Source organism: Taudactylus pleione, unplaced genomic scaffold (genome assembly GCF_031769625.1).
Source record: "Taudactylus pleione unplaced genomic scaffold, aTauple2 ptg000006l, whole genome shotgun sequence".
In the NCBI taxonomy this organism is placed as follows: domain Eukaryota; kingdom Metazoa; phylum Chordata; class Amphibia; order Anura; family Myobatrachidae; genus Taudactylus; species Taudactylus pleione.
In genome coordinates, this window is record NW_028284409.1 from 10,430,107 (window position 1) to 10,457,180 (window position 27,074).

The 27,074-nt window shown below is 43.2% G+C and overlaps 1 protein-coding gene across 3 annotated transcripts in view; it reads left to right on the top strand.

Moving 5' to 3' along the window:
* Positions 1-27,074, top strand: part of PDE7B (phosphodiesterase 7B) — a 540,312-nt gene that overhangs the window by 506,909 nt on the left and 6,329 nt on the right. For all 3 annotated transcript variants that reach the window (XM_088452442.1, XM_088452449.1, XM_088452433.1), the window contains 8 exons: positions 2,055-2,118; positions 7,079-7,174; positions 9,365-9,465; positions 11,245-11,376; positions 11,977-12,068; positions 12,252-12,396; positions 20,321-20,417; positions 25,607-25,687. In XM_088452442.1, coding sequence (XP_088308568.1) covers positions 2,055-2,118; positions 7,079-7,174; positions 9,365-9,465; positions 11,245-11,376; positions 11,977-12,068; positions 12,252-12,396; positions 20,321-20,417; positions 25,607-25,687 — 808 coding nt within the window. The remainder of the gene's footprint in view (positions 1-2,054; positions 2,119-7,078; positions 7,175-9,364; positions 9,466-11,244; positions 11,377-11,976; positions 12,069-12,251; positions 12,397-20,320; positions 20,418-25,606; positions 25,688-27,074) is intronic.

The following is a 27,074-nucleotide window of genomic DNA, read 5'->3' on the forward strand; positions in this document are numbered from 1 at the left end:
GACTTTCAGCAATATAGTTTATATATTTTTAAAAACTGTGCTTAATGTGTAGAAACAAACCAATTCTATACAAGTACATTCTGTACACATCAATAACATGGTATACTATACACAATGCTTAGGGAGAAATAGTAAGTGCAATGAGTATAGCTAGACAAAAGAAAGACGTAATGTTAATTGGGAACTGAAAGTGGGCTCATATAGGCGGTCCCAACAAAAATGTAGACTAGTTTAGCAAACTGTAAGCAATCTGTTAGCAATAGCCACAATTCAATACAAGGAAGCATCCTGGTGACCACCATTCAAATCATGAGAGCATTCGTGTGACAGTCATACAGTACAAATAGCATCCACAAGGCAGCATCCCAGTGACCGCCATACAGTATAGATGGCATCTCAGATCCCACCATTTAGTGCAGACCCAACATCACTGTGACCACCATACAGTACAATGACCATACCAGTGTCCATTATTCAGTGCATTCAGCATACCAGTGACCGCTACACAGGATATTGAGAATCCCAGTGCCAGACATACAGTATATTTAGAATAAATGTGACAGACATTACCCATATTCATGAATGCCATACAGTACATTGAGCATCCTTATTACTATCATACACTACATTGTGTATCTCCTTTACTGCCATACAGTACATTGAACATCCCAGGGAACGCCATACAGTATATTGAGCATCTCAATGACATACATAGAGTACATTAAACATTAATGTGACCACCATACAGTACATTGAGCACCCCGTGACCGCTATATAATACATGCATCTTAGTGACTGTTATACAGTACAAACGTATGGCAACAACATACCCAGCAGTTACAAAACTATATAATACACATCCCATAAGGAAAAAGAGAGTCTGTGTGAAGTTGCGAGGAAGGCAACCTGTGGCTGCATGCTGGAAGTTGTTATTCTTCATTAGTTACCAGTAAACAAGTAGTTTAAACAGGGGTGTAGCCAGACCTTTATGGGCACTTCAGGAACATTTTGAAAGATTCTCTGTCCCAATGCTTTTAGGTAGAGATCTTCCTAATTTTGACACACTGTCCCTTTCTGGAACCGTCCTAATTATGGAGCTCAATCCCCATCACCCAGCTCACTTAGCAGGGGCTGTAATTAAGGAGAAGTATACTCTGACCGTGTCAGGCTCTCTGATTAGATCACCTGTGCCTGTGAGGGTAAAGCGGGAGTGTGGGGGATGGATGATATCAGTGTGGAGATTTTTTGAGAGGGATAGACAAATATTTCCACCTATATGAGCACTAAAAGGGTTCCCCTTTTCAGGATGGGCAACAGTCCGGACTCAATTGCTTAGCAGGCAATTCCTGGTGACAACTATATGACTAGGGTTTGGGGGTCCATAAGCCTCTGGGCCCCATAGTAATGGTAGCCCCTGCACCCACTATAGTTATAGCCATAAGCACATGGATTAGACCGGGGGTAGGCAACCTGTGGCACTTCAACTGCTGTGGAACTACACATCTCAGCATGACCAGCCACAACTTTAGCATTTATTAACTGCAAAACTGTGGCAGGGCATGCTAGGATGTGTATTTCCACAGCAGATGGAGTGCCATAGATGCCCTCCCCCTAGTATACACTGTTATGCTGAACTCCCTGCCATGTCTGTTACTTACTGTTTTTATTATTACAACATTATGGCTCACTGATTAGCATTAATGAGCTACTTAATGAATGATGTTAATTAGAAGGATAATAGATTATTTAATCAACTACTTTATCAAAATGTGAAAATTTGGTTGAAGCTATGTATATGCCACATAATTGGGGGGGGTGATTTATCTCTTCAAATTCTAGCCATTCGTGAGTATATTTTTTAATGCACATTTGTATAAATAATTTTTTTATAATGTGATTTTTGGCATATATACAGTTATACGTGCCATATTCTCTTTCAGACATATAGTGTATATAATAAGTAAATACTGTATATTCCGCTAATTACACAATTAAAAATATAGTTAAGAAGAAAGCTGTATTGTAATATAATCCGTTTTTTGTTTTATTAACAGCATATGCTATCTAAAGTGGGAATGTGGAATTTTGACATTTTCCTGTTTGATCGCCTGACAAATGGTAAGTTAGATATATTACATACAGATGTAGCACACATCAAATTGTCTTCTACTGCCAGGTGATTTCACTTTTCATTTGCGTGCTGCCGCTTTATGGAAAACATTACATCATATGATCTGTGTTTCCAAAACTCCAATATTGAAATTCTCTGCAATACATTTGTCGTCCCCTTTGAGAGAATCATACTACACTTCTGTGATGAATGAAAAGTACTTAGCACAGTGTATTGTTCTTTATGAATCAAATCACTATGTCCTTGTTCTATTTAATATATTTACTGTATCTGTGATCTGGGCAGAGGTTGAAAACCACAATAAGAACATAGACATCTGCTATAGTAAAACAAGTAAGCATAGAGCTGGTGTCTCTGTGGGTGACAACCTTGTTCATCACTTTATTAAATTAAAAACACATTTTTTTCTTGGTGTGTAACTCACCACAGGGCCTGATTTAGAGTTGTACGCTATTAGAACAGCAGCTGCCACAGGAGGTGTCTTGCGTAAATTGACGCCTTCTGCCGGCTTCTGTGATCCGCTGCTGCATCTGAGAACGCAGCATCTATGTGAACATCGATCATCTGCGTAACCTTCACTGGCTTCAGTACGCCAAGAAAACGGGGATGACACTCCACCATTTTCTGGGACGCTGCTTGATGCCGCCCCCAAACGAAGCTCGCAGAAGGAGATGTGCAGATGCGCAGTACAAATCCTGCACATGTGCAGATCCGCCAGTATCAGAGATGTACACAAACTATCTAGATATGTGTACATCTCCGAATCTGGCCCATAGCCCTAATGGGAAAGAAAACAACAGAAAAATATATATAGTTAACAAAACAACCCAACTGCACAGTAAATAATCATAACCAAGATTCCCCAGGACTTCCCTGCAAAAAAGGGAGTCCAGATTAATCCCTGCTTTGATTATTTTGAGGCAGTCATTAATAGTGAGTGAATGGGTCACTTATATGGGGATATCAGGGTTTTTATTTATTACTATTCCCAGTTTGAAATACAACAGACCTGGGAAGATTAAACAACATTTTTTTTATTTTATTGCTAACTTAGTGAAGTAGTGACTGAAGATTTTGGCAGCAGGAGGTGTCTGTAGGAAACTATATGGTGATCCAGACTGCATCCGTATGGTGATTCAATCTGCATCCGAGGTCGCAGCCTGGGATCACCATCTCAAGCGATCGTCACGATGGTTGCCCCTTTGGCCAAGTTGAAGTAGCTGAAGCTTACCACAAACTAGCCAGATCCTGGCACCTGCGATGCCAGGAAATCTGCATCCACTGACGCAGACTATGGTCCCATCCATCCCGGAAAATGAGCGCAGAACTGATCCAGCGCATACGAAGATCTTAAACCATCGGAGATGTACGCTAACCATCAGATTAACGTACATCTCTGAATAAGGCCCACAGTCCGGACAGTTGGAAAGAGTCCTGGTGCAAGGTTGGTGGAGTCTAGAAACATCAGTCTTGTGCTGACTAGACTGGGACTTATTTTCACTAATGCACAGACCTCACGCTTGGTTGCAGTGGAAACCAGCCCATGCTGCCAAGTGCTTTGGTAGTTGGAGGATTTGGTAGTGCTGCCCATTTTAAAATTATTGTATATTACACAGTCCAGGATTTGTGCAAGTGATTGACAGTAACCTCCATTCAGACCAAACCTATATCTGACTTATTTATTTATCCTCCGCAGCAACTAGCATTCATTATCCTTGTGACCTCCTGTATTTACAATTCAATATCAAAGTATGTGATTACCCATAGTAAAAGTAATCAATGGCATGGTGCTTAACATTTGAATGACATTATTGTATCTCATAAACTATGTGTGGCTGTGTATTGCCCAGCATTAAAAGACAATTTGATTCATGCTTCAATTGTATATCTTATTACCTCAAATATACTTGATATTGGGCCTGATTCACAGTTGTACGCAAACCCGATGGTTTACAACTCTGTTGGTGGGTGGACTGCGCTTGTTCAGAACGAGGTCTATTAGATCCCACAAAGTGTTTGGGGGTGGGGATGGGGCGACACAGATTTCCTGGCCTTGCAAGCAGGCAGGAGATGGCCACTCTGAGTAAGTCTTTGGACGCAGGCATTGGATCTGAGATGCCTGCAGGAGGCATCTTTTTCCTTCAGAAAAATAGTTTTAAACGCATATAAAGTCACAGATGAAGCACAACGGAAATTGGCACAAGAAATATCTACGGCAGCTGCATCATAGCACTTTGTATACAGTTTCAGACTCATTCACACAGATGTACAAATGTCGCACATGAAATTGATCAGTGCAGTATAGCTAAGTTGTTTTGTTGCTTCCACTTTTTTTAATTGTGTGAATAAGACGCACATTTTCAGCGAGGGGAGCTGCTTGGGACGACTGAAGCCACAGTGCATGAGGACACCTCTGTATTATCTAGTCTTGTTCATATACACTGCTTCATTAATTAATTTCTCCATCAGAAACCCAGCTGGTTACTTATTTGCTAACAATCTAGACCATTATTTTAATGCCAGTAAAAGAATGTAGACGAGTATTGGGATGAAGCCTGTTGTTTGCATGACTTCATACAAGCTTTCCTCTGTGTCTGGAGGCTGTAGTAACAAAGCAGTGTCTCTTGGATTATACCTGTTCTATACTCTCTTGTTTACCCCCTCAAATACAGGTTACATAGCACTAATACAGGTACTTGTTAAATAGCACATGCCAAACATGTTGTGTAGAATGTAAGCTCTCACAAGCAGGGCCCTCTACCCTCTTGTGCTTACTTATACTTTCATCTACTCCTCACTCCGCACTTGGGCACCTATCACTTGGTTGCTTACGTCCTGTTGCTTATTTAAGTGTTATGATCGCTAATGCAGCAATGCATATAAACCTTGTCCTGCATTGTATTGTACTGTAAGTCACTGGTTTCTTGTTCACTTATCTATGTACTTTGTAAGGCGCTGCGGAACATTTGTATAAATAAACGATAATAATAATAAAATGACATGAGGAGTTGTTGGTGCCTTTTTTACTGAATTGTAAGATTCCACTGTTTTGATGTCAGATATCTGTGAATATATAGGCTGCCTAGAGACATGTATCTAGTCTAACAAAGTGGTCATAAAGAGATTAACAGAGCACACAGAATCAACAGTGATGCTTTCAATCCAGGCTTAGTAGTAAAGTGCATTACATAACAAAAATCTAATCAGCTTGAATCTGTCAACAGATGGTCATAGTTTAAAACAGACACTTCTATGCACTCAAGCTGAATTATCTACCGTGTTCTCCTCTTGAACCCGCGTAATTTAAAGATAATTTATTTACTTAATTATTAAAATTGCATTGTCCACATATGGTTGTCATGAAGGAGCACCAGCTTCAAGTAATTTAAAGAAGATAATGTATATATCAAGATGCACAAAGTTATTTGGACAATTTCTACAAAAGAAAATACCGTACTCCATTTACATCCATCTTAAGGGCCTAGAGTTAGAGCTGGTTATTACAATGTCATTGTTTTCTGTGTTTCTGTTGAAGTTAGTAGCAGTTATACTGATGTCTGAGTTGGCAGCATGACTATAATATATATTAGGTACCACCAGGTTTGAAACTGGTGTCCAATCCTAAGTGGACCCTTTGTCATATCTGACTCAAGGGAACTTTACTATTTTATTTTTATCTCAAAGTTCCAAAATCAATATATTGTATGTTATTGTATTTATAGTACAAAATGTAATTTCCTGACGTGCTCTCTTATTTCCAGGCTGGCAATGGCTACGCCAAACCTGCAGGCATGTATCTAATAAATGTAATCACCTCAAGCATAGCTGTATCAATAGTGGTATGGGAAATCTCAAAATACAAAACAGATCAACATGTGTCAATGGGTATACGTTTAGGAAGCCGGCGGACGCAATGCCTTCCGCCGGCTTCCAGACAATTTAATCTAGACGCCTGTCATTTTACCGATGCTGGGAGACCGGTGCCCGGCATCCCGATCGAGCGGGTGCCGCTGCGGACAGCCGCGGGGGGGAGTTAGGTTTAGGGTTCCCGGGGGGACTTAGAGTTAGGCACCCCCCCCAGGATGTTAGGATTAGGCTAGGAGGAGGGAGGGTTAGGGTTAGGCACCCTCGGGGGGAGGTTAGGGTTAGGCACCCCCCCCCCAGAGAACTTAGAGTGGGGATTAGGGTTAGGCACTTGGGAGGAGGTTAGGGTTAGGCACCCTAAAGGAGGGTTAAGGTTAGGGGGAAAAATAGGTTAGTTTATACTTACCTAGGTACGATCGGGATTTCCTCCTCTGTCGGCCAGCCGCTGTCGGGATTTGAACCGCCGGCCAGGGCTCCAGCGGTATTTCATACCAATTTCTGTCAATGTAGTAAATGAGACCTCATATGAAACTACATTCTTAGTGCAGAAATGTCTACAATGCTGCAGTAATCTTAAAAATAATATTACAGGTATGGAATTGTTAAAATAAATACAACTAAAGTGTACATAAGCCAGAGGAAATATGTGTGTACACATCAGACGTTTCTAAGTTCTATCATCAAAAACATAGAACTCCAGTTTGAGAAGTATTGATCTTTGCTCATCTGTCTCTACAAGGAATATAAAGGACTGCCGTTACCCTTATTACTTCGCAGCCAGCTATTGTGATACACAATATTACCCTTATTCATTGGCTCACAGTCAGTGGTGGAGAGATAGCAGTCATGTATTATAGTGAAAATGTCAAAAATAAACAAGGTAAACAATTCTGCCCCTCGGGGTACCAGAAGGGAAATGTATTGCAGTTACAAATAATGGCTTTCCCCTCCCCCATTATCCTTACTCTGGGAAAAAAAGTGAAAGAAGAACTCTTGAAACACTTGATTGACCTTATATGTGTATTCTTGAATAATGACTTTGTGAATAATGTTTATACAAACAGCATATTTCTTCTGTTTCAGGTAACAGCCTAGTAACATTGCTGTGTCATCTGTTCAACGTGCACGGGCTTATCCATCACTTCCAGCTTGACATGGTGAAGTTGCACAGATTTTTAGGTAGGTGAAAATTTACTGGGATCCATCTGGACTACTGTGGCATACACAGTGCACCCCTATGGGTAAAGAAAATGAAAGATGATGTCACTGTAGCAATGGTCCTCACTATGTGGCCCACGTCTTTTATTGTCGTACCTGAGAAAGTTACTAGTCTAATGTATTTTTAAATGCATGAGTCTAATCTGACTGCACTGTCTCCTTGGATTGCTGTTACATTGGGCACTCCAAGGCGATGTCAGGCAGCCCACAATCCCATGCTCAGAGATAAAGTCTGAGCCGAATATTGTATAAGTGCGCAGAGGAGCCGCTATTGGAGCTTGTCACAACTAAGAAGGGTATTCAATTAGATCCGAAAAGTAAGAAAATTTTCACTTGTCCAACTTTTCGCCTAATTCACCTGTTTCAGAGGCGAAATCATTCCATGCGCATCCCCGCTATTCACCTAATTCAATTGCAAAACGGAATTAGGCGAATGCAGAACAGGCAAAAAGTACTGAAACAATTGGGGAAATCAGTCTGTACCCCAGAAAAAGCTACATTAACATAGGGAATCGATATAGATGTGTACTAATAGCCCTAATAAAACTATTTTGCCTACTTAAGTTGTATAAATTGCTTGCTATTGGCGTCTTTGTAAAGGTGGTCATTAAGCAGTATTTTTTGATGAAAATAAGTAGTCCAGTAAATTTGGGGTACTTGCAAATGGGTGCTAGCATATTTTTATGTTTCTAAAGTGAACTTTTAAAAACACGTGAAAAATCCACCTGCGCATGCACCTGCAATCCCAAAAACACCTGACCCATCCTTGCAGCCCCCCAAGAAGCCTATATCGCTAGTTTTTATGCTTGACCCCCCACTTTTTACATTTTGACCCCAAATATTACATGTCTCTTTTGGGGTGTTTTTAGGTTTTTGTTTTTGCTTTTTTTGCAGATTTGTCTTTTGGGGGGCTGTCCCAAGGGTTCTGAGTCATTTCCCCACTTTTGCACCCCAAAATAAAGATTTTGCACTTCTTTTCACCTGCTATTGATTGGAGAATCTTTTTTGGAGAATTCAATGCATCGAGTTTCCGCTTAGACGAAATAGTCCTGAAATTGAATTAAGCGAACAGTTTTTAGGTGAAATTTTCGCCAAAAAACAGGCAAAAAAGGCTTTTTGCCTCTAATTGAATATGGCCCTAAAGGTTAATGTTTGTGAGGACAATGAAAGAGTTATGCAGGATGAGGGAGAAATGAGATATGGAGGAGTTTGAGAGAGATATGGCATGGTCTATGAGATATATGGAGGAAGCAATGAGAGATGTGAATGGTCAATGTGGGAGATAAGAGGAGGCAATGAGAAAGATATTAGGGGGCAATGGGAGATGTATAAGGGTGATAATGGAAATCATGAAGGGAGAATGAGAAAGATAAGTGGGATATTATAGCGATAGGAGTAATCAATGGGAGAGATGTGAGGAGGGCAATATTTATATATTTGTGTATAGTACATTATTGTACTGTATATATTAGTGTTAAATATTGTGTAATGAATAATCTAATGTACTTGTAATTCATTTGGCAACTTCAATCCTCAGGAAATAATGTGCAATCTTGTAATTGAGCAAATTGAATAAGGGTAGCAATCCTGCAATCTCATGGATTTAATAAACCAAAATATGTACAGCGTTTCTTTGGATCTTGCTCTATTCTGCCTTGTCGTTATGCTACACCAGTTGTGTACTACCAACTATTAAATGAATTATTTTTTTTTATTGTGATTTTTTTTTTTTTATTGTTTTAAAGTCCTTGATCTCCAATATTCTGATGTTTATTAAGTTGTTCTGGAGATCAGCGGAGTGGGGCCATTCCCTGCCAAGTACAGAGTAAGGAGATTCATTTTTATTTTGTAGTGGGATTTATAAAAATAAAGGGATGGAAAGGGGACATTTTTAGTCTTTCGTCCTGTGCAGATGACTGCACAGCCATTTTCACTTCTCTAAATGGCCTAGATTTTTGCACCCACTCGGGCGTTATCCAAAATTCTTAAAAGGACAAATTTTGTGACATTTCCAGGTGCACTATTCCCAATGTAAAATAAAACCTAAAAAAGTGTATAGCTAGCCTTCTGGGAAGTTATTTTCATTTTGTGATAAAAAGTAATATGCATCATAAATTCAATGATTCACCGAGATCTGGTTACTAATTGCAGTTATGGTTCAAGAAGATTATCACAGCCAAAATCCATATCACAATGCTGTCCATGCTGCAGACGTCACACAAGCTATGCACTGCTATTTGAAAGAGCCAAAGGTATGTCTACTGTCTATTAATAGGATGTGTGTGGTGTTGAATTGCATTTCTAATGCTAATAATATATTTGTTTTAAAAAAAGGACTCAAGTATAAAGTTTTTAAAATCACTGTACTTATGGTATGTGATACATTGTGGCATTAGGACATCAATAGTCCTGGTTACTTTCTAACAAACTGCTCCTGCCATATTAGTAAGAAGTTAAAATCTCCACAACCTCTACTGTTGCTTTCCTCAAATTATTTGAGTTTATTGATCATGAGCTGTTACAATCGGCATTGCCAGAGTGGTTTTCTTATCTTATCCCTCTCCCTGTATTTCCTATCTTTATATTCTCTCTTTCTGTATTTTCTTTATCTCTCTTTCCCTGTACTCCCTCTGCCTCTTGCTGTATTCTCTCTCCCCCTCCTTATATTCCTTCTCCCTCTCCTTGTATTCTCCTCTGCTGGCTCTCTCTCATTGCCTTCCTAAATCTGTATAAGATTGTCCCCTGCCAGCTTCCATCACAACGTCTCATATCCTGCCCGTGTTTAACATAGTGGATGCACTCTGTACTTTAGCCGCATGTGTCTTCGTGAGGACATATTTTTTCCCCCTAGAAACATATATTAATAGCTTATAGTATTTTAGCGCCATGATCAAATAATATGGAGCCCTAGGATCAGTGCAATTTTTGGGCCTTTAACATTCTTTTTACTCCTTATATGTTTATTAAAATATATGCCACCATTTAGCCATTCTGCTCCATAGAAGGTCTCTGTCCTGCCTGAGCTTGCCTTTGGACATCTGCGATACGGTTTGATAGGTGTACTTCCCCAGTCAAACTCCGCACCTGCCACATTAATGGCTATATGCCTAGCTTTGCAAGTTCTCATAATAGTGTTGTGATAACAGAAAATCATTAGATCACAATCAATTATCAGCCCTATAGCCTGTCCTTGGCTCTAGATGTGCAAATTTCCCTGATGCTGCATTGACTGTGTTATCCCAAAACAATCCTACTTCATTTCCCAGAAAATGTTTACCTTGGATGGTTTATTTTCCTTGAATTAACAAAGATAAATGGGAGTAAATTCTGACAATTATGTGAAAACGTGTCAGCAAAAAGGAAACAAGTGGCGGTTTTCATGGACTTTTGTCTTCCAGTTATCTATTTTACAAATCTTAGGGGCCCATTTATCATTCAATATTTGTATGAAGGAGGGACCGCAGCAGGTATCTCCGATACCTGCTGCGATCCCTCCAATGCCGCTAGCAGCCGCCTCCCCCATAGGTTTCTATGGGGGATGCGATGCTGCCAAATGTTCCAATATCCGGAATGCGAAGCTTTCCCAATATTGGCCCCAGCAGCTAACGCCATCTGAAGATAGCGTTAGCCGCTGTAGTCTATAGGCACTTACCGCATATCAGCCAGCGGAGGGATCTCCCAGATCCCTCCGCCAGCAAAGGGCGCCACTTCGGGGCTGCTGCATGCGCAGCAGCCCCGAATGCACTCCGGCCACATCGCAGGAACGGGCTCCTTCCGGAGCCGGTCACCCTGCATGTGCCGGTTAATACATCCGGCCGCTATGATCGCATTTTGCAATGTGATCATGGGCAGTACTGCATGCCCTGATGGCATTGCAAAATGCGAGCATTAATAAACGGGCCCCTTAGAGCCCTTGCTGAGTTATATCTTTATTGACACACAATACAGAGCTTATCCTGGTTTACATCCGTTATCTGCAGTCCTTGTGCCTAAGCTTTTTAGAAATGGAAAGATCTGCTTGCCTCTTACAGCTTGCCAGCTATCTCACTCCTCTGGATATAATGCTTGGGCTGTTGGCAGCCGCAGCGCATGATGTGGATCATCCAGGAGTTAACCAGCCATTTTTGATAAAAACTAAGCACCATCTAGCCAGCCTGTACCAGGTGAGATTGAAAGTGGGGTTCTTGTCTTTTGTATCGCTTGTATTTTATCTAAGTGAAATGTCCATACTGTGAAGATGTAATAAGACAGTGTAACTAGAAGGATTCTTAGCAAGGCACTGTAATTCAGCACTGACTGACCAGAGGCTCCTTTAAAGCACTAGCGGATTGCAGAGCGCTGCTGATAACTATGTATTATGCCTTTATTTGGTGCTCCTTATATGATAACAACCTCTAGCAGCCTGTGGACACATGTCTTTATACACAGTCCCTCTGTGTACTTTTCTCACCACACCTGTTACATTTATTCCACCATTAGGTATACTGAGCCTTTTCCCCGCACAGGCCATATAAGTGAACCACAAAGGAAGGATGACACACTATAGTAAGAGCTGCATGGATATTCAGCTGGGTTTCTTACATTCTACTCAATGTAAATGCATAACAGATATTGATAGTGAAAGGACAGGACACCAGGCTATAGTAATGTAGTGCCAAATAAGAGATATTACATAGTAGGTTGTGCTAAATAGACACATAGTTAGGATTGAATAAGGATTATTTGAAGAGTCTATGTTTATTCTACCGTGTTTCCTTCAATAGAACACATCTGTTTTAGAGAACCACCACTGGAGGTCCACTGTTGGCATGCTGAGAGAATCAAGGCTTTTAGCACATCTGTCAAAGGAAGTGACGTAAGTAGTACATATAGCAGAACATTTATTTTTCATACAACTCGTCAGATTTAAAATATTAAAGAGATTCTTAAACACAGATCCAGCTTCTTAAAGTGCAAAAATCATGATCTAAAATACCTTTCTCCTTATGTACAAAGATACTGTGTTTTCATTTTTGGTCTCACCATGTAATTATTTCAGGCAGGGTATCGAACAGCAGTTGGGCTCCTTGATATTATCAACAGACATCAATCGGCAGAATGAGTTTCTTAGTCGGTTTAAAGATCACCTTGACAACAAAGATCTCATCTTGTCTGATCCAGACCACAGGCACTTTATGTTACAGGTAATAATAACTCAGTCCAAAGGGGCAATGCTGCATGCAGGAGTAGACTTTGTAGTGGAGCATAGCTCAGGACCTCATTTCTATTCACTGCTGCATATTTTTTAGACTGGTCAGAATAATGGAATTCTGACCATATTATTTATAGGTCAGGAACCATAATTTAGTAATTTGTAAGTGTAGGTATAGAGAGGAGAACTATTTATTTATATAACACCAACATATTCCAAGACTAGATATTGACAGAGCGTTAAGAGGGCCTTGCTCACAAGCTTACAATATATAGGATGACAGGAGTTTAATACATGAGGATAAGTGCTACATATTGTATATTGGTCCAGCCAAATTGCAAGGGTAAAAGTTAAAGGGTGGATATATGATTCAGTCACACAGCAATGTTGGTCTGGGGTTTGGTGGGCTATTTGATCTAAGCACACAACCCTGTTGGTTTGGGGTTAGATTGTCTTGAGAGCAGGGGTGGTTTAAAAGAGGAAGAGGAGGGGGCCTGTGAATATTCCATGTGGTCCCCCTCCTCTCTGTGGTGCAGTAGACTCTGGCATTGCGCCAGAGTCAACTGTGCATGCACCCTGGTACTGGGGGACACCTCTATGCACAAGTGCAGGTCACCGGTTAAATGGCGACCACGACGTGGAACAGGGGACGTGGCTCGTGCAGCGTCAAAGCGGGGATTTAGAGCGGTAAGTATTAAGGACACAGGGGCACATGTGCACTACACATACTGCTCCCATTATAGATATGCCAAATGCATGGGAGTTTACAAAGAGAACAGATGTAAGTTTTATGTAAACTTCATAGAGAGGAGGTAATTGGGTAGAAAAGTTTTATAAAGTTTATGTGGGTGGTTCAGGAATTTGATAAGCTTGCCTGAAGAGGTATGTTGTCAGGGAACATTGGGAGGTTTGGAGGCTAGAGGAAAGCCTTGTTGTACTGGTAGGGTTTCTTCTTTGGGGTCCATGGGGTCCACAGCCATTACGTTGGGGTGTGAATCCCGGTCACCAAACAGTTAACACAAATGAGCTCTCTGCTCCCAGGATGCACTGGGGTTCCTCCTCATATACCCCACCCCCTGCCTCAGGTAGCCAGTTCTTCCTGTTTGATGTGTTACACCACATAGACAGTGGGACTGCAGGAGCAGTCCAGCAGACGAGTAAAAACAAAAAAAAAAGAGAGAGTTTTACTCTCTATCTCAGCGGGTGGTCTGAGCTGTCCTGGAAGCAGCCTTGCGCCTGATTGGAGGCGCACCGGCCACACGCTGCGACTACCTCCTCCAGCGCCACACCGCTAGCCTTGGCAGGTCCATGGCTAGGGCTTCGGCTGGGGCTCTCATGCCCTGGACCGCACCCGGATCAAGGGGATGGCAGGTGGTTGCGGCAGCCGCTGACGCCGGGACCATGTAGCGGTCCGGCCTCCGGCAGTGAGACTGGCCGGAGGCACGCTGCAGTCAGGAGGCATACGGCTTGTTTTCCTACCTTAGACCGCCGGGATATGATGTTCCTGACCAGCCGGGGCTTGTGGCGGCGGCCAGGTCAGCTGCTTGAGCAGGTCCAAGCAGCATAGGGGAGGTACGCTTCCCCAGCGGCCCCTCCCCCAATCCACACGCTAATTCAGTACTCTGGCGCAGTGATTGTGGGTTTCTCCTCCCAGCCTCCATATAAGGCAGCCAGCGTGTATGTCAGTTGCTCTCTGATCGCTGCTGTTGCAGGACGCTGGGCAGTCTCCCTGTATACCTTTCCTACTGCTGGTTCAGGTTTTACAGGGCTCTATCCTACCTAAGCCTAGGCTAATTATTGGTAGTGAGAGCTTATATGCGTATGACTCATAGAAGTATTTATGCATGACATGTGATTGTTGTTTATGGATACTGTTTCCTCTGTAAAATAACTGTAATTCCTGTATACTGTCACTGTCTCTCCCCTTCCCATGCTACAGGTGTGTGGGTTGAGAGTAGAAAGCAGCACATAGACACTCAGAACCATTGGCATAGTTGACATGTCTAAGGAGTCTGAGGGTCAGGTGGCGGGAGCCCCGTTGCTGATATCCTGTGTAGCCTGCAAGGCAGGATTGTCCCCACAGGACTTTCTACAAAATGGGCTTTGTGGGAACTGTTTCAGACAGCCACCACACCAATTAAATTTGCTTGTTACAGGCCCTGAGCCACCTTGGGCATCATTTTCTCAGGTTATGGCTCAGGTGGCGGAGCGGCTGGCTGCCCCGGTACCACCGGTTTGGGGTTTGCCTCAGTAGATGCATCCTATGCCCATGATGTGGCCGCCTTGGATGGACCCTTGTGCTGGTAGGGTTATGTCAAACCAAAGCAGCCTAAATCTAGGCGTCATTTGCCTTCTCACATGGGTGAGTACTCCAGTGCCTCCGAGGAGGAGGAACAGGCACAGGACTCTTCACAGGAGTCTAGCTCCGAGGACGGAGATGATCATTTCCCAGTAGCCGATGTCCCCTTTCTAATAAGGGCTGTAAAATCTGTGTTAAATATCGAGGAAGGGGATCCTCCGCTTAGGAAGCCCCCCCTGTTCAAGCACCAGAAGGTGGTTAAGGCAGAATTCCCAAAGTCTGAACATTTGTCAGAACTTATGGAGGAAGCGTGGGTTTGTCCGGATAAGAAAAGCCATTCTTCTAAAAGAACAACGCTTCTATATCCTCTTCCAGCAGAGGACTGTGCCAGGTGGGAGAATCCACCGTCAGTTGATGCACATGTGGCGCAGCTGATTAAACGTACCACTCTGTTAATTCCAGCAGTTTTGCTGAAGGAAGCCACGGATAGGAGATTGGAGACTTGTCTCAAATCAATTTTCTCGCTGGCAGGAATGGCCACCCGCCCAGTAGTTACAGGATCATTTGAGGCTGACAGTATCATGTCTGTACAGTCACGGCTGGATCATAAACTGGCAAAAGTCGTCACCCTTTCCGGTACAACAGATGTGTCATTTGGGAGCAAGATTGGACTCCGTGGTGCAGAAAATATATCTGCCGGAGGAGAAGATTCTTGCCTTACAATCACGAATACGCAGGTTGCTTCGCAACAGGCAGATATCTGTTCTAGTGGCCATGCAGGTTCTGGGGTCGATGGTGGCCACTTTCAGGATGGTGGAATACGCTCAATTCCACTCCAGACCACTGCAGGTCTCAGTTGCTGCGTCTCTCTCCAGAGGTGCGGTTGTCCCTGTCCTGGTGGTTGCAGACAAAGCATCTCAGGCAGGGTCGCCCCTTTTGGTTGTCAGATTGGACATTGGTCAAAACCGACGCCAGTCTTCAAGGTTGGGGAGCGATGACGGGGTCACACACTTTCCAAGGAAAGTGGTCAGTGGCGGAAAGCCGGCTACCGATAAACATCCTGGAACTAAGAGCTATATTCAAAGCTTTAGTGCAGGCTGAAGAAATCTTAAAGGGCAGGCCGGTGCAGATACAGTCGGACAATCGCACCGCGGTTGCCTACCTAAATCATCAAGGGGGCACAAGGAGTTGGGCTGCCTTGGCAGAGGTATCAAAAATCTTGGTCTGGGCAGAGACTCATCTTCCCACGATATCTGCCGTGTTCATGCCGGGGATCTTGAATTGGGAGGCCGACTTTCTCAGTCGGCAGGAGATAAATGCAGGAGAGTGGGCCCTACATCCACAGGTTTTTCGGAATCTTGTGGACAAGTGGGGTCTACCAGAAATAGATCTGATGGCATCAAGAAGGAACAACAAGGTTCCCAGGTACGGATCCTGGACAAGAGATCCAAGAGCCGAGTTTGTAGACGCACTGACAGTAAAGTGGCGTTACAAGCTGGTATATCTGTTCCCCCCGTTTGCTTTCTTCCCAGAGTGGTCAGAAAGATAAAACAAGAGGGCAGCATCGTCATATTAATAGCTCCGGCGTGGCCGAGATGGCACTGGTTCACAGATCTACGGTCTCTCTCCATAGACACTCCATGGCCTCTGCCATTGAGACTGGATCTGTTGCTACAGGGTCCCTGCTGGTACCCGGATCTTCATCGGCTATCATTGACGACATGGCTCTTGAGGCCTCCTTCTTGAGGAAGAAGGGGTTTTCCGAGTCTGTTATACGGACGATGCTGAAGGCACGGAAACCATCTTCAGCCCGTATATACTATAGAATTTGGCATACTTTCTTTCAGTGGTGTGAACTGAAAGGGTATGACACACAGAAATTTCTGATATCCAGAGTGCTTGATTTTCTTCAAAGCGGTCTGGAAAAAGGGCTCCGTCTGGCCTCTTTGAGGGTACAGGTGTCTGCTCTTTCAGTCTGGTTCCAACATAAAATTGCTCTGAGACCAGATATAAAGATCTTTTTTCAAGGGGTGTTGAGTATTCAGCCTCCCTTCGTTTCCCCGGTTGTTCCGTGGGACTTGACTCTAGTTCTGAAGGTTTTACAGGCTCCTCCGTTCAAGCCTTTAAATTCAATAGACATCAAGTGGCTAACTGCAAAGACGGTATTTCTTCTTGCTATGGCATCTGCACATAGCGTGTTGGATTTAGCTGCGCTTTCCTTCCGTGAGCCGTTCTTGACATGTCATCAAGATAGAGCAGTACTACGTACTAGGGAGGGTTACCTTCCGAAAGTAGTGTCTAAATTTCATATTAATGAAGAAATAGTAGTTCCAGCATTCCAGGGCTCTAGTCTCTCACCAGGTGAGGCTTCCCTGGATGTGGTCCGTGCGTTGAGAGTGAGACGCACTAGCAAATGGAGGACGTCTGATTCACTTTTTGTGCTTTATGGTTGTCATAGGCGTGGCTGGCCAGCCAATAAACAGACACTGGCCAGATGGATTCGCATGGCAATTTCATTGCCTTATACACAGGCTGGTATGAGGGTGCCGGATTCAGTGACTGCACATTCTACTAGGACGGTAGGTCCATCATGGAGCGGCCCGCCGCGGTGCTTCTGATGAGCAATTATGCAAGGCAGCCACATGGTCTTCCATCCATACCTTCGTCAAATTTTATTCCTTTGACACTTTTACCTCTCAGGATGCCTCCTTCGGGCGTAGGATTCTCCTCTCTTCTGAGAGTCAGGAGCGTCCCCGCCCCTAGGGTTAGTGCTTTGGGATATCCCCAACATAATGGCTGTGGACCCCTTGGACCCCGAAGAAGAAAATAAGAGTTATGGTATGACATACCTTTGTTAACTCGTTTTCTTCGAGGTCCATGGGGTCCACAGGACACCCACCCAAACGCACCTGTAGTTCTGGGGGAGGTTTCCATAAGTTTCTTCTCTTGAGAGTCTGGACTCATGAGTATGGGTTTCTTCTTTCTTACCCTTTGTTTGTCTCCGCCTGCTTGAGCTTGGTAACGAACTGGCTACCTGAGGCAGGGGGTGGGGTATATGAGGAGGAACTCCGGTGCATCCTGGGAGCAGAGAGCTTGTTTCTGTTAACTGTTTGGTGACTGGGATTCATACCCCAACGTAATGGCTATGGACCTCGAAGACAAAGAGTTAACAAAGATATGTCATACCATAACTCTTATTTTTCTAAAGAGTAGGTGCAGCCTGAAAAAAGTTATGTAATGGTGAATGGTAGCAGGTAATGAGTGTTGATGAAAGACACAGATCTTGTGCAGAGCAGAGGAGTTGAGAGGAATTTTTAGATAATTGAAGTTATGGTGTAGTTTTATTAATAGTCTTACATGTAAGTAGAAGTATTTTATATTGAATTTGGTCAAATACAAGCAATCAGTGTAGGGACTGGCAGATCACAGTAGCAGCAGTAAAAGGAGACTATTACAATAGCCACTGTGGGAGATAAAGAGCGCATGAATCAAAGTTTTTATAGTGTCTTGTGTGAGATATGTGCATATTCTAGAGATGTAGGGATTATTGTTCTGTTGCCAAGAACTCTAGAGATGTCAGGAAGGTGACTACTATTGGCCAGTGGGAATATTGTGAACTCCGATTTTGAAAATTGAGTTTGATGTGGCGAGATGACATTCTAGATGAAGTGGGCAGTAAGACATTCAGTAATGCAGGGAACACAAATGGTGATAGAACCAGAACCAGAGGATAGGATAGAACTAGTGTTTTATTTACAGCAAAAGCAACTGCTTATTGTTTATTTTGACACAGTTACTGCAATATTCGTAACTTGCTATGCTTTTCTGTTTGAATATGTATATAGTGTGTGAAATTGCCATATAACCTCTACAAGTGGAAGGATACAGAGTTGATTACAGAATGTTTTCATTTTCTTAAATGTAGGCTAAATCAAGATTTATCAAAATACAGCCAATGTATTCTGTTGGAATTAGTGACAGTACCAATGCATGTTGCTGTAGTTCCTAAAGAATTGATCGTTTGTGCTCTCAGACAACAAAACACACGTCGCTACTGTGTGTTGGAGAGGAGGGAAAATACTGTGAACTTAACTGTGCATCTTGAATTCCCGGACACATAAGGGTTAATGTTGAATTGGGTGTAAGTGTTAGTGCAGTATTTGTTTATCAACAGTGGCGTAAAACAATTGTACGCCTAAGTTTGCGGGCCTGAGATGTACGCTTATGCAAAAGCCATAGGAGGCATCTTGTTTAGAAAGACATACACTGCAAGCTTTTGTGATCCAATGCTGCCTCTGAAGAAGCAGCATCAGATCATCTGCGTGAACATCTGTCATCTGAGCAACCCTCCGGTTACTAAGGATGGCCACGTATTTCACTCTTCCAAGGACATTGCCACATTTTCTGTAACGCCATCACTGCCCTTTCCCCACCCCCAAATGGACATGCTGCGGCTTCGGGGACACTGCGACAGTTGTCACAGACACGAATATACACATGTGCAGTACAAGTCCTGCACATGCACAGATTGCCATGACTATTACGTAAATCATCGGGTTTGCTTACAACTCTGAATCAGGCCTTGCATGCACTAGTATGTATTAGACTCTTGTATCTCTCTATACTTAGGTGAAAAGGGTGAGGGGAGGGGTGGGTTAGCAAGCATAGAGAAAGTACAGTAAGGGAGTTTTACTGTCAAAATACTTTCATCTATTTTTAACACTATTCATTGTCATACCCACCAAGTAGAGGGAATAGAGCCCATTATGAACGACCTATGCAATTTACACCAATATTTTTAGTGTGAATTGCGTCCAACTCTGCATTGCAGTCCCATAAATATAGGTCCAGAAAGACGCCAGGTTTACAGTAGCATAACCTGATTTTTTTGTACATTGTTACCTTAGCTTCTCCCTTATCATGACTGTTAAACAGAGAATAAGAATCAGTAATTTGCATCTGCTGTTCCAAAATAAGCACAATAAGTATATTACATCAAGTCTTTCCTTGGCACTCTTCACACACTCTTATTCTTAGGGATTTTCTGCTCTAACCGAGGAGATATTCGTTCCCTTTTAGACAAGGTAGTTGTATTACTTTATTTTAGCATAAAACATGTTTTGCTAGTAATGTATATCATATACAGTGTAAGACAGGTAGATAAATAGTCTTTACTTTCATGTAAACTATTTTACAGTGGTTTTATCCACTGCAGCCTTTGATCAATAAAAATACTACTCATTGGTAAATGTATCCTTAAATAAAACCTAACATAATAAAGCATTGAAATTACATTTGGGGTTTTGTTCAAACCCCTATATGATGTCACAAAGAAGCAAATCGGATCAGTTAGGGCATCATATTGTGCACATAGCCTGAAAGACATCAATATTGTTTTCTTATAGTGTAGCCAAGATGGTGCAGATCTGGACACACAGTAGGCAAGCCCTGTGGGTGCCATAGTTCATTAACCTATTGCTCCATTTTGATGATTGATTTTTTTAAACCAGGTTATATCCTATATATTAATTGCATGTGACAACATGATGTGACCTAGTACACTTACATACTGATAAATCTCATGAACCAACCATTACCAGACCTTTGTGTTTTGCAGATTGCCCTGAAATGTGCTGACATCTGCAATCCTTGCCGTGTGTGGGAGCTGAGCAAGCAGTGGAGTGAAAGAGTCTGCGAAGAATTCTACAGACAAGGTTAGATATTGCTAGAAAATCAAAGCAGCCAGTGCAACAGTGCCAAACCAATACCTTCCGTCTGCTTATTTACACATACATTACAATGTCCACTTAGTACAAGGTTAAGGGTCTGAAGCAGTTAGCAAGTTACAAGTAAGTTAGCATTTGCTTATTTCATTTCTGTAAGTGAGTAGGAGGCAGAGAATATAGGATGTTTATTGCAGACTCAGAGATTTAGGGGTACATTTACTAAGATGGGAGTTCTATTAAGAAGTGATGTTGCCCATAGCAACACAATAGCGAAAGTACAACAATAACTGTATTTTACACAGCACACACTACAGTCATGTAAAAACAATAACCACAAACTGTACACAATATATACAGAAATGCCAGTAGTATTAGCGACACCACCACCCCTAAACAGTAAGCCCTTCAGTAATAGAATTAGCAATCAGTTATGGAGTCTTGCTTACCCACCTGGACTGGGCAAAGTACAACTGCAAGGGAGGCTGCAGAGCAGGATCCCACTGAGAGCGATGTTGCTGGACTACTTCACGCTTCTCAGGATGCAGCAGCTTCGAAATCCAGCCACTGGGGCCCGTGATTTGCTGATCCCGCCCACTTGGCCTGATGTGTCCTCTACCAGCTGGGTAGGTCACACCTGAAAGTTACCCTGTTCCAGCAGGCACACCACCAGGACAGCCGCAGACGGCTCCTGATGGAGCATACGCTTTGGCTTTTCGCCGGACCTTCACCATAGAGCAAGGTGATGGCAGTCTGGAAGGAAGCGCTGCCGACAAGCCAATCACGATCCACATATTCCTAAATCAGCTCCACATTCGACCTGCACAAAGGCCAGGGACAATGAACAAAGAATGCAACTAACCTGTGTATCTGGTTTTGCTTTATTCCTACAGTCAGTGATTGGCTGGCTTCTGAATTCCAGCAGGTATATGAGTTCTGTCTCGGGCAACATGGGGCTTATAAGTCTGTATGCTGCCAGGCACAACATTCTAAGGGAGGGAGTAAGATTTAAGAGTGGTGATAATTCACTGTGGAGGATCTTCTCTCCCCCTGTATCATTAAAACTACATATTCATAGCACAAGGAAGAATGGGCACTGCTACAATTAAAACCCTCAGACAATACCTAGTAAGAAACCTTACATCATCATTAAATTGGCCACACATTACCCCACAGTCTGTATTATAAGAGGCAGTCAGGACATTAATTGGTCATGCTGTTCTTTTCTCCCTGCATTTATATACTGATAAGCAGAAAAATAGTCTGTAAAATGTACACTATCTGGGTTTCTACCCTGTGACGAGCCCAGCTGCAGGGTTAGTAATGAGCTGGGGGGCCTCAGGTCGTCACAGATATCATGACTATATCTATGCAAATTGATCAGGTTATACTTAAAGGGATTGTTCAAACATATATTTCCTTTTGGATACAATGAGATTGGCGAAGCTGGTTGAAAATTTGGTGCCCATAACCATTCCTTGTATTCATATGTAAAACTTACCTAAAATAATATAATAATTTGTAGATAAACAGTAGATATACCATCAGGGCCAGCTCCATGTCTACTAGCACCCTGTACAAGAAGCTTTGGAGCCCCCATCTGACTGTATCCATAATTAATACTTTATTATTGTTATTAATTTTATTATTAAAAACACACATATTGGTCCCAATAGGAAAAAAACAATCATATTGTCTCTGGTAGGAAAAAAACACACATTGGCCCCGATAGGAAAAAAACAACACATTGGCCCAACTGAACAACACACACACACACTGACCCCTACAGGAAACAAAAACAGATTGGCTCCCACTGGAAAAAATAAAACACAATGGCCCCAGACAGGAAAAAGAAAACAAACACATTGGCCCCAATAGTGAAAACAACGAACACATTGGCCTTGATAGTAAAATAAATTAAAAAAATACAGTGGTCCCCACAGGAAAAAGAATGAAACACACTGATTCAAATTCATTGCACTGCAGCCCGAGTCAGCACTGCTGCCTACCCTGCTGTGTCACTGTGGCGTGGCGTGCGGCTACGTGACCTATGACATCACTTCGCTGAATCACCATCTCTGGGTCACGCCAGACTCTGGCTGCCTCTGAGCCACCTGGAAAAGCCCAGCACTACCAGGCTACAGCATGGTGGGGGCTGCCAGGTAGGCCTGCATCAGAATTTCTGGGGCCCAGTATAAATTACACAAGTAGGACCCCCAATCAGAGGCACACAGATAGGGGAAACTTGGCAGATGCTCACAAAGGCTGGGTAGGGCACAGGTATATATGGGGAGGGTGGACAGATGGGGGGGGGTCAGGCAGAAGGACACATGGGAGGGGTGTGCAGAGGCACACAAGGGGGCAGGCAAAAGCACACATGGGGGTTGGGGCAGAGGCACACGTGGTTTGGGGAAGAGGCACACATGGGTGGTTTAGGGAGACACGTAAATATATAAAATAGCCATTGACAAACATACTGGGGGGTGTAGAGCTGCAGACACAGACTTTGTACACAAACAGCGGGAGGCAATGTGCTGGGGGGCAACTTTACATACTGACTGCCTGTCATTAAAGTCTGCCGGCCGCGGGGAACTCTCTACTTTGTATATAAGTGTGATGAGCACTCTCAGGAGATTTTCCTGATCTCGCGAGACTGAGGGCCTGATTCAGAGCCGCTCGTAAGCGGCCGCTCATTCGCTCCGAGCGATGTTCGCACATCTGCGCATGCGTATGGGTCGTAATGCGCATGCGCCAACCAGTCAGTGCGGTCAGAAATCGAGCGCTCGCAAAATAGCGAGTGCCTGCTAATTTGAGTGACAGGATGAGGCATTGGTGGGTTGTAACAGGGGAAGGTGCTTGAAAACGGGGAGTGGAGATCCGAACGCAGGCGTGCCAAACGGTCAAAACGGGCGTTTTAAGGGTGTGCATAATTAACAAAGCAGCGTAATCGGCCACGTCACTTGGTTGTCTCTTAGCCTGAACTGTTCGCATGATTTCGGTAGGAAAATCCAACCACAAGCACTGCGAGCAGTTCAGACGCCTTTCGATGTACTTGATTAATCTAATAAATAGCGGAGATGACGTAGGATGCGAGCGGCCAGGGGGGCGTCTTTACAAAATAGCGAGTGCATGTTTCGTTCGCTCGCTGACACATAGAGGCGTCAACAGACCGCAAAGAGTGAGCGCTCAATTTAAATAGCCGGCCCCTTTTTCTGAACGAGCGAGCACAAATAGCGTCCGGCTCTGAATCAGGCGCTGAGAGCTTTGCTGCTCACCACACTGCCACCACACTGTAATGACAGACTGCCAGTCTAATTCGCTGCTAGGCAGCCTGTCCACACAAGCAGGTGCCCCGAGAGAAGAGGGAGCGGGTACTAATTACCAAAGCCAGGGATTGTTGGAGGGGCCTGGGTCCGACGCTGCCCCCCTCCCTCTTACCTGTCAGCAGCCCAACACACGAGCACACTGGCAGCTCCCCCTCCTCTGAGACAGACACCAGCGGGCCCTGAAACCACTAGCAGCAGCCGCACTACGCCCATTATGTGGTGGTGTCCTTGTGTAGCCACTCTGCTGGAATGGGCCTCGAGCTGGCCTTGTATACTATACTGCCAAGATAGCTACATGTTTGACAATTCACGTGACTAGTCGCACCAACCCTCTTTTCTTTGGTTTGTGCAGTGGTGCAAATATGTTTACTGTTTTGCAGTTACACTGTGCATGAGCTGACCAAAAATTAGGTGTGACTCACGTTACACATCACGGAGCATGTCTGCACAACACCCCATTCTGTTTCTTGTCACACTTGAGGCTTCCCCAATGCTTTGGGAGCTGCTAGGCTGCCTGGTCACTCATAGCCCAGAGTCCATCTCGCTGCTGAGTGCTGTGACTGGCTTGGTGCACAGCTAGTGGAGCCGGTGGTAGACGGTACGAGCGTATCGGCTACTAATTTCATACTGGTATGCTGCAGCAGCCCCTAGTTGCTCGGTATGCTAATTTCTTACTGGTGTGCTGTACCAGCTTTACTTGCTCCACTAGGCTTGTATAAAACACATTATAAAAATTAGATCAGTTTCATGTCTATCATTCTCCCTTTTACCTAGGGCGATTCCAAATGAGCCAAATCGCTCCCAGGCACTGGCTCGCCACATACTTAATGCTGCCAATTGCTCTTTAGCTGGAAATTGGAAAAAAAACAGCCTCCCACATCGTCTCTGCTTAATTCTGTCTGGAACACGTATCACTAATAACATATCAAGTCTTTCCCATGAACATCCCCATTAATTCAATGTTATCTGGACTCCCTGGGTTTCTCTTAATCAAGCCCCTGTCTGTGGCTAACTTGGATTTTGGTATGGCCAGCTATACAAAGGTATAGAGGTGGAGAATCCCAGGTGGCCATGTTACTGGTGTGGCGCTGAAACTATAACAAGGCGGCATGGGACGTATCAGTTCAACGGAGGTCACTGTGCCAGTGTGATCAAGAAGTGATGAAATCTCCTGCCCAAAGTGTCACACTTAGATTTGCTCCCGAGACACAAGAGAAAGCTGGCATGGTGTCATTGAAACTAACAGCTATTTACTTGCTTTTACTATCTTGAAGAAAAACCTAGTAAAAGCCTGATTTCACCTATATTACGCTTTACTCTACAGTCACAACACTTCACATTGCGTGAATCCTTTCACCTTATTGTTTTCGCAAATCCTTTTCCTTAACTTTCCTATAGGTTTTAGTATGGGGATATAACATTTTTCACTAACTTATAGATCAGTTATTATATTTACCTAGAGGATGAAATAACCTAACATGTTTTTAACATTGATAATAAAGTATATTTTTTATGTACATAAGTTTTGAAAGTGTGGCCCATTTTAAGAGTACTGTTCTGTTTCTTCGTCTTCTTCTTGTGAAAATCGGATATATCAAGGGCAGTATTACGTGTGTAGAAATGCATGTTGTATACTTCAGAGTGTTTACAATCTATCTTTGAATTACCAGAACAAAAATGTTTTCTTCTTTCTGTACTTGGAAAGAATGAAGCACAATGCAAGGTTTAATTATTAAATACCTTTCTATCGTCATGCACCCTTGGCAACCATTGGACATGTAATGTGCACGCATGTATGTAGTCAGTGAGGTAACAGCTGAGAACTGAACACAAGATTTGCTATCTGCTTACTAGGAGACCTTGAACGGAAGTTTGGCCTAGAAATAAGTCCGCTTTGCAATCAACAAAAGGATTTAATTCCTAGTATACAAGTTGGTAAGTGTACCTAAGCTGTTTGGTATGTTTTAAAGGTATATTATCTACTACCATTTTATCTACTGTATCGATATATAGCACAAACACACATGTATTTATTGTAACCCCAATCCTGGTTTAATAAATAGAGTAGGAGTTTTAAATATGAATTTGCTTTGTCATTTTAACATAATGTGCGCCAAATTTGACAAAAATTTAAAATATAATTCAAATCTTAATTTAGTTGCATTGTTGGTTCTCTAACATCAGCCAATAGAATAATGGGCTCTAACAGGAAAAACTTTGGTTAATTAACCTACCCCCTATGTATTTAGTGTTCGGGATGTGTTGAACCCATGCAAACTGATAGCCCGTCATCAACAATTGTATTCAAGACACGGGTGCTGTGTAAAATTTACGTTTGTGTGTGTATATATACATATATATATGTGTGTGTGTGTATATATAATATACCATAGACAAAAAACCTTATGATTTCACATGTCCCATTGAGACTTCTTGGACATGGTCTAAATATTCACAAAACCTACTGTGGTTAACTGCAGATTCAGCACTCTCACAGAGTGAGATTGCTGTCACTCACAAAATGGTGGAGCTGCTAATTCACAGAATTGTGTGCTCATTGGCATACACACATGCAGTCTGTCTAACTGAGGACTGAGCAGTTATGTGGCACACACATCCCACTCAGTGCCCACAATCTTCCCATTCGGTCACCACAACAATCCCACTGGGTTGCAACATCCTTCTCACTCCATACATCTATCTCATTTAGAATAGACATTCAGCTCCCTAATTGCTAAAACTATTATACTCTGTCTATGCATGTACACTTTCTTCCCCTATACGCCTCCATGCTGCTTTATCTTCCCCAATCCCTACTGCTTTGTGGTCTCCCAACTTTGCTAGTCTGTATTCCCTCATCCGCACCAATTTGTCTTTCCCCATCTGCGCCGCCCTGTCATCTTGCATCCGTGCCAATCTGTTTCCTTATGTCTGGACCACTGTCTTCCCCTCATCTTTGCCACTCTTTCTTCATCTTTCTGCACCACTCTGACCCCCCCACCCGCATCACTCTGTCTTCCCCATCAGGCTGCAGCCTAGAATCGTCCGTTACTCACCTCAGCGCCATCTTCCCCTGACCTCTAGAGCGGTCAGATGCCAGGTGCGGCAGCGAGTGACGTGCTGAGGATTATACTTGGGGTCTGCTAGGACATCCATGTTCTCGCTCCGTGATTTGGTTCCTGCGGTTACTGTCATGGGCGCACCTACTAATTTTTTATATTTATTTGTATATTACCTAATACCCGTATACAGTCACATCACTACATGTAAACAGACATAGAACAAATAGAATGTCTCTTCCACCATAGGGTGAAGTCTTCAC